At 44.5% G+C, this 8,963-nt stretch overlaps 1 protein-coding gene across 1 annotated transcript in view; it reads left to right on the top strand.

The window, feature by feature from the left end:
* Positions 1-8,963, top strand: part of CCDC114 (coiled-coil domain containing 114) — a 27,621-nt gene that overhangs the window by 10,736 nt on the left and 7,922 nt on the right. Inside the window, exons 4-5 of the mRNA XM_006868390.1 lie at positions 7,544-7,666; positions 7,882-7,995. Of these exons, the coding sequence (XP_006868452.1) occupies positions 7,544-7,666; positions 7,882-7,995 (237 nt within the window). The remainder of the gene's footprint in view (positions 1-7,543; positions 7,667-7,881; positions 7,996-8,963) is intronic.

Raw genomic sequence — 8,963 nt, 5'->3', positions numbered from 1 at the left:
CTTGAGCTTTCCTTTTAAATTCTCTGTTCAGCTCTTGTACTTCCTCATTTTTTCCGTTCACTTTAGTGTCTCTAAGATCAAGAGTGAATGTCAGAGTCTCTTCTGACAATCATTTTTCTCTTTACTTTCTTTCCTCTCTTTAAATGACCTTAAGCTTTCTTCCTATATGATGTTCATGATGTCATCCCACAATCCTCTGGTCTTTTGGTCATTCGTGTCTACTGCATCAAATCTGTCCTTGAGATGGTCTTTAACTACAATTGGGATATATTCAAGGTCGGAGTCCTGGTGTGGCGCTGTGAGCTAATGCGTCAGACTGCAAAGTTATTTGAACTGCAAGGTTGGTGGCTCAAGCTCACCAGCTGCTCCTTGGAAACCCTATACAGGGTTGCTATGGGTTGGAATTGACTCAATGACACTTAACAACAACATATTCAAGTCCTATTTTGACTCTTGTGGACTTGATTTTTACTTCAACTTCAACCTCAACTTGCTTATGAGCAATTGATAATGTATTCCACAGTCTGTCCCTGGCCTTGTTATGACTGATCATATTGAGCTTCTCCATCATTTCTTCCTACAGATGTAGCTAGCCAATTTGACTCCTGTGTATTCCATCTGTTGAGGTCCATGTGTATTGTTGCCTTGTTTATGGACCCTGGTGTAGTGCTGTAGGATAAACACTGGAGTGCTAACCGCAAAGTCAATAATTCAAACCCAATAGCAGCTCCTTGGAAACTCTATACAGGGTCACTATGAGTCAGAACTGACTTGATGGCATTTAACAATAACAGTGTTGTTTTATAAAGGTATTTGCAATAAGTCGTTCTTGCAAACAAAAGTTACACAAGCTAAGTTAAACTATTTTTTAGTTTTAAGAAGACTCTAGGGGATATTTTTGGTTTAAGGTTTAGAGATGATCTCAGGACAGTAGTTTTGGGAAGTCATCCAGCCTCCATGGATCCAGAAAGTCTGGATGCCATGATGGAATTGTATATAACATAACCTAAAGAAGAGACTGACACTCCATTCTTGTACCAGATTCTTTGGTTAGAAGCAACATCCCAGGGGTCCCCCCAAAATCCTTCCTCATCACAACCATATCTCTTCAGTAGAGATTCCAGTATCCTGTTGTTAATCAAATTCATTTCTTTGCTTTTCTTTGTGGTTTTATAAAGAAAACCCCATGCACCAAGGTATAACAGTTGGTTTCATTTTCTGGAGCAACAGAGGAAGAAGGAGAGTCAGGAATAGGAGGAGGATATGTAATATGTAGCTAATCACTTCCACGGACAACTACCTACTTTGCCATGGGACCAGAAGAACTGCGTGGTGCCCAGCTGAATGTTCTGACCAAAGATTCGAAAGTAGAGTCTTAATCAAAAGGAAGAAAATAAAGAACAGAATTTCAAATTCTCATGGACTTCAGATTTTCTGGAGCCATGGAGAGGAGCTTCCTCTCCCCCAAAACGATTGCCCTGAGATAATTGTTAAACATTAAATGTTAAACTAAAAGTATCCCCTGCAGTCTTCTTAAAACCAAACTTGTAAAGACTGTCTGTCTTGAGCATTGTCCTCGGTCAAGAACTATGTCTGTGAATTTAACACCAGCAACAGGAAAGGCCAGATAGCAGACCTGGGGACGTGGAGTGTATGCTAATGGAAGAGGAACAATTTGGAAAGAGAGGGCGTGAATGGTCGTACAGCTTGACGAATGTAATCGCTATCACTCAGTTGCACATGTAGAAACTTGAATTGGCGTATGTTTACCTCAGTACAACACTAATAACAGACCTGTTTATCACTTACTTGGGTCCAAACACCCCAGTAACTGTGTCCTATCAACTTTAAAAAGACGTTTGTAAAAATTCTGTAGCCATACACCAAACCTGTTGCCATGGTGTTGATCTTGACCCATAGAGACCTTATAGGACAGTACAACTGTCCCATAGAGTTTCGGTGGGTGTAAAACTTTATAGGAGCAGATTGTCTCATCTCTCCTGAGGAGCGGCTGGTGGGTTTGAACCATCAACCTTTCCGTTAGCAGTCTATGTTCAACCCACTGTGCTATCAGAGCTCCTTGGCAGGCCACTATTTATGTTGGAAAGCCCAAGATCTAGGAGCCAGTTGGCTTGAGGGGAGGGGCTGAGCTGTTCTCAGTAGGTGCCTTGTTGCAAGAGGGTGTCCTTGTTTTCTGTCTGTTTTAACTTTTTAGAAAAGATTACTTAGGAGGCGTTAGGTTTTGGACTCACACATTGTAGTATACCCAGTCTTGCTGCTGTGGAGTAGATTCCGGCTCACGGCAGCTCTACAGGACACAGAACTGCTCCTTAGGGTGTCTGAGGCTGCCCATCTTCATGGGAACAGACAGCCTCGTCTTTCTCCCTCAGAGTTAGCAGCTGAAAGGCTTGTATTTTATTTATAAAAGCCATGACTACTTCCCTATCAGAGGTGGCACAACTTTTCAAACCTTGGGATCAGGGCGGTCATCATATCCCGTCCTAACTTAACTTTTATGCAGTACTTGTTTATTTTTTTAATTGAAAACTGTAGTGAGGTCATTGGAGATTCACATGCAGTTGTGAGAAAGAACACAGAGAAGTTACTTGCATACTCTGCCCAGTTTGCCTCCAGTAGTCACCGTTTGGGGTAATCTGCTTTTGATCTCTGCAACTGCTGGGAACCTCGGTCACAAAGGTAGAAAGAACATCATTGAAAGGAATGAAAGCGCAACCTAGTGTCAAACCTGTGAATTACCTCTAGCCTGCCGTTGGTTGGTTGTTAGGTGTGGAGGTCTCGGTTCCAACACTGTGTACACTGCTGGATCCTGAGTCGTCCTCACAACTGTTATATTTGACTCCATCTACAGTTTCTATCCATCTCGTTGAGGGACTTCTTCTGTTTTGCTGACCCTCTCTACTGGACCAAGCATGATGACCTTTTTCAGTGATTGTTGTTGTTGTTAAGTGCCGTCGAGTCGGTTCCGACCCATAGCGACCCTGTACAGGGTTTCCGAGGGTGTAAATCCTTACGGGAGTAGAAAGCCTCATCTTTCTCCCGCGGAGCGGCTGGTAGTTTCGAACCGCTGACCTTAAGGTTCGCTCCTTTCAGTGATTAGTCCCTCCCAATAGCATGTCCATGAGAAAAGTCTTATCATCCTTGCATTCTGGTTGTATTTCTAAGACAGATTTGCTTACTCTTCTGGCAGTCCATGATAGATTCAATATTCTTCACCAACTTCCTAATTCTCAGGCATCGACTCTTCTCCGGTTTTCCTTATTCACTGTCCAGCTTTCACATATGCATATACGAGTTGAATGAAAACTCCATGACTTGGGTCTGGTGCACTTTAATCCTCAAAGTGACATCTTTGCTCCTTAACACCTTAGGTCTTGTGCAGCCGCTTCGTCCAGTTCAATAAATGCTTGAATTTCTTGACTGCTGCTTCCATGAGCCTTGATTGTGGATCCAAGTAAAATGAAATTCTTGACAACTTCAATCTTTTCTCCATTTATCATGATGTTTGTTGTTTACTGGCATGGTGGTGTGTTTGTCAGGTTGGCATCTGACCACAAACATGTATATTATCCCTGTCTCAGTTTCTTTCTGCAGCTGAGCAGAAATGCCTCTAGTGGGTGGTTTTAAAGAACACTTGTTTTCTCACAGCTGAGAAAGGTAGAAATCTGAATCCAGGACACTGGTCCAAGGAGATAGCTCCCTTTCTCTCAGTCCTGGTGTTCCTGAGTTTCCTCACGACCTCCACGTGGCCTCTCTTTCCTCCACTGTTCCTTTCTGTGTCTAATCTGCTGGCTTATTTCAAAAAGCATAGTTTTTTTTTTAAAGAAAATTAATCAAACAACATATTGCATTAGGCAAATCCACTACCAAAAACCTTTAAAGTGTTAAAGAGCAAAACTGTCAATTTGGGGACTAAGGTGTCCCTGACCCAATCCATGGTATTTTCAGTTGCCTCATATGCATGTGAAAGTTGGACAATGAATAAGGAGGATGGTAGAAGAATGGATGCATTAGAATTATGGTGTTGGTGAAGAATACCAAAAAGACCATGGACGACCAGAAGAAGGAACGTATCTGTTTTGGAAGAAGTGTGTCAGATTGCTCCTGAGAAGTGATGATGGAGAGACTTGGTCTCTTGTACTTTGGACGTGTTGTCAGGAGGGACCAGTCACTGGGTAAGGACATCATTCTTGATAACGCACAGGGTCCGTGAGAAAGAGGAAGACCCCTTACCAGATGGGTTGACACAGTGGTAACAACAGGCTCAAACATGAGTCGGAATTGACTTGATGGCATCTAACAACAACAACAACAACAGCCATTCCCCTTAACCTCTGGTAACCACTAACACATTTTCATCTTTAAGTATTTGCCTACTCTAGATATTTCATATAAGTGGACTCATAGAATATTTGTCCTTTTACGTCTGCCTTATTTTACTCAGAATAATGGTTTTGAGGTTTCGCCATGTTGTAACATGTGTAAGAACTGCATTTCTCTTGTGACTGAATATTTCATTGTATGGATATATCACAATGTGCTTATCCACCCATCTCTTGATAGACACTTGGATTGTTTCTACCTTTTGGCTATTGCAAATGATGCTGCAATACACATTAGCCTTCGAGTAGAAAAAAAAAGTCATTAGGTTTAACTGATGGCACACAGAGAGGATTGCAATCATTGGTAATGAAACAAAGTATGTGATTTGCTGATTGTGAAACTGATGATGTGCCCTGTAAACCTTCACTCAATTCAGAATAAAAAGTTTGTTTAGAAAGTCATTAGGTTTAATATACCCTACACTGATAAGGAGTCCTGGTGTGGTACTGCAGGTTAATGCACTGGACTGCCAGGTTGGTTTGAACTGCAAGATTGGTGGTTCAAGCCCACTAGCCGCTTCTCAAAAGCCCTATACAGGGTGGCTATGAGTCGGAACTGGCTTGAGGGCACTTAACCACAACAGCACGCTGATAAAGGAACCCTGTTGGCACAAAGGAGCCCTGTTTGGCTTACTTGTTAGGCTGCTAACCTAAAGGTTGGCAGTTCAAGTCCACTAGCTGCTCCATGGGAGAAAGATGTGGCAGTCTGTTTCCATAAAGATGTTGTTGTTAGGAGCCATTGAGTCAGTACCAACTCTTAGTGACCTTATGCACAACAGAATGAAACACTGCCCGGTCCTGGGCCAACCTCACAATTGTTGCCACACTTGAGCCCATTGATGCTGCCACTTTGCCAATCCATCTCACTGGGGTCTACCTCTTTTTCTCTGACCCTCCATCTTACCAAACATGGTATCTTTCTCCAGCAACTTGTACCTCTTGACAATGTGTCCAAAGTATGAGAGGCCACCCTGTCCTCCAAGGAACACTCTGGCTGCACTTCTTCCAACACAGATCTGTTTGTTCCTTTGGCAGCCCATGGCACTTTCAATATTCTCCTCCAACACCATAACTCAAAAGTGTCAATTCTTCTACGATCTTTCTTATTCACTGTCTGACTTTTGCATGCATATGAGGTTATTGAAAACACCATGGTCTAGTGCACCTTAGTCCTCAAGCTGACATCTTTGCTCTTCAACACTTTAAAAAGGTCTTGTGCAGCAGATTTGCCTAATGCAACACGTCGTTTGATTTCTTGACTGCTGTCCATCTTGTCCATAGAGATGACAGCCTTGGACATCTGGTGGTTGTTGGTTTTTTTTTGCTACACTGATATAGGAGCTCTGGTGGCTTAGAGAGTTACATGTTGAACTGTGAACCACAAGGTCAACGGTTTGAGCCCACCAGATGAGGTTCAATAAAGATTTACAGCCTTGATAACACTACACAGGGGTCACTATGAGATAGACCTGACTCAATGGTATACAACCACCACACTAATATGGTCTCACTGTTGTTGCTATTAAGCTAAGTGTCATCGAGTCAGTTCCAATTCATAGTAAACCCGGTAAAAGTTTTTTGAAGTTGTAAATCTTTTTTTTTTTTTAATATTAAGCAGATGTGCACTCATCTGATTTTTTTTTTTTAATGTTTTATTGTGTATTATGAGATAGTTTACATGGGAGAACATTAGCTTTACATGAAGTTGTAAATCTTTATAGGAACAGAAAGCCTCATAGTTTTCCCACGGAGCAGCTGGTGTGTTTGAACCACTGACCTTGTGGTTGGCAGTCCAGTGTACATCTTACAGAGCCACCATGCTCCCGTGGCTTCATTGTTGTTGTTGTTAAGTGCCATCGAGTTAGTTCTGACCCATAGTGACCCTGTATAGGGTTTTCCAAGGAGCAGCTGGTGAGCTTGAATCACCGACCTTGTGGTTCTAACTGGCTTGAAGTCCAGCACATCAACCCACAGCGCCACACCAGGACTCCGTGGCCTCATTAGGGTCAGTGAAAAAGAGGACTAGCCACAATGACACAAATGACAATGACACCGTCGCAACAACCATAGGCTCAAAGACAAAACTGTGAGGAGGGCGCACGACGTGGCAGCGTTTCCTGCTTAGGGTTGGAACTGACTCAATGGCACTTACCACCACCACCAATCCCTATTCTTAAATGGGATTACATTCATAGGTATGTGGCTGTTGAGTCAATTTTGCCTCATGGGGACTCTATAGGACAGAGTAGAACGACCCCCCACCCCCCGTGAATAGAGTTTTCTAGGCTGTCATCTTTACAAGAGCAGATAGATCCCCACGTCTTTCTTCTGAAGAGTCACTTCTGGGTTCAAACAGCTGACATTTTGGGTAGCAGTTTGGTCAAGCAGTTAATTAATCATTATGCCACAGAAAAATAGGAGTTAGGATTCCCACACATAGTTTTTGGGAAGAAATTATTTCAATTCATAACAACCCCTTTGAGTAGGCTGCAGTGCTCTGGGGTGTCTTGGCACACACGTTGGGAAACACACTCTTAAAACAATTAGTGTATTCTTTCAGGCTCCACACACTTAAATCTGTGTCGGGCACCTTTTCAGATGTTTCCTGTGGTGAACCAAAGATTTGAGGTAATAGTACATAGCAGATTAAGTGAGGCTGAAAAACGAGATGAGGATCACTTGGAAGCTGGTTCATTTCAGGCACAACCAGACCTAGGGATACTAACAGCATCATTCACCCCGTCCCTCCATCTGTGGTCTCTGGTCTATCTACTGGCCTCATTCTCCCAAGATCCCCCAGGCAGTGGGGACTATGATAATGGCTGTCCTGGAATCCTATCTTTTGTGGCTTCCACCGAAATACTAGAAATACCAGGAAAGGAGTGACTTGCCCACCCATTTCCCCCCAAAATACCAGGAAAGTATTCAATTGGTCCAGTTTGGGTCACATGTTCCTCTCTAGGCCAATCACTGTGACTATCTGGAGCTGGGTCATGGCTGGCAAGTGGAAACCCCACTAGAACCCGACGGAGCCTTGAAAACTGTTAGCAGAACAGACTCCATGTCCGCCATTCCCCCGTCAGTCAATCTATCCTTCCCTCCTGCATGCAGCCAGCAAACAGACTCCACCCTCTACCTTCCAGATCCAGGAGTGGGAGACCCGGATCTTTGCCCATAAGATGGGTGCCAAGACCTCGGGATTCATCCTGAATCAGAAGGTCAAAATCCGGAGGCGGATCAAGATCCTGGAAGACCAATTGAACAGGGTGAGGCCCAGCCTCTTGACTCTCTCCAGGCTGAATCTGGGGGGTCTGAGGGCAGACTGAGCAGGGGTACTGGGTCCGGGGTGTGAAATGGCCTGGAACACAGAGCGATGAAGGGACAGGATCCTGGAAAGCGGAGGGTCCCCGATAGTAAGAAGACCAATGCTGGACCCTGTGATTCATGGCCTCCTTCAGGCGGGCTGTCATTGTCTCTCCAGGTCACGTGCAGCTTTGACATCCAGCTGGTGCGGAATGCGACACTAAGGGAGGAGCTGGACCTGCTGCGGGTCGAGAGGAACCGCTATCTGAACGTGGACCGCAAGCTGCAAAAGGTCAGCGACCTGCAACTCCGGGTCTGGCCAAGCCTGATGGAGCCATCCTCACCTGGGACCTTCCTTGCGTCGTCCATCCTTCCTGCTCCCACACCACCTCCAAGTCCTGCAAGAACCCAAGCTCCTTGGGTGAAGGCTCAGAAAATGTCCCAGGACTCAAAACCCAAAACCAAATCCAATGCTGATGAGTCGATTCTGACTCAGTGGCGCCATAGAACAGAGTAGAACGGCCCCAGGGGGTTTCTGAGACTGCACATCGTTTCAGGGGCACCCAGCCTCATCTTTTTCCTGAGGAGCGGCTGGTGGGTTTAAATCTCGGACTGTGTGGGTGGTTAGCAGCACAGTGCTTAGTCCACAGTGCCACTGGCTCATTTAACAAAGTGAGCAGGTTAATCTATATTGACAGAGATTAACAGGGGTGGCATTTTGAGCATTGTCACACAGGACAACCAGTTAGCAAGCAAGACAATTTGCATGCCAGTACCTCAATAACCAAGGGGCTCTGTTAGCGTAGTGGTTACGTATCGGGCTGCGAACCACAAGGTCAGCAGTTCGAAACTACTAGCTGTTCCGCGGGAGAAAGATGAGGCTTTCTGTTCCATAAAGATTTATAGCCTCGGAAACCCTGTATAGGGTCACTATGAGTCGGAACCAACTCCACGGCACATAACAACAACAAACTCAATAACCTTTGACTTCCTTTGAAGAAACTAGTTTTCTTTTATCCTTTCCTCTGGATCCTTCTTCCCTCCCGTATCTTCTTTCCCTGCTTTCCTCTCACCCCTCCCTTTCTAGCTCTCTCCCTCCTTCTCTTCCTCCTTCCGTTTTGAAATTGTGTTTTGAAAAACTTCAGAATAACAGAAAAAGTGCAAGAATAGCACCAAGAACTGTATCGCCCTTCTTAAGACCCCCTACCTCCCGGAGAGCCTGTTCCTAAGACCCCCTACCTCCGGGAGAGCCTGTTCCTA

The sequence above is a fragment of the Chrysochloris asiatica genome, unplaced genomic scaffold (genome assembly GCF_000296735.1).
Source record: "Chrysochloris asiatica unplaced genomic scaffold, ChrAsi1.0 scaffold00116, whole genome shotgun sequence".
In the NCBI taxonomy this organism is placed as follows: Eukaryota; Metazoa; Chordata; class Mammalia; order Afrosoricida; family Chrysochloridae; genus Chrysochloris; species Chrysochloris asiatica.
Note: the sequence above shows the minus strand (reverse complement) of the source record. Positions and strands in the feature narration are given on the sequence as shown.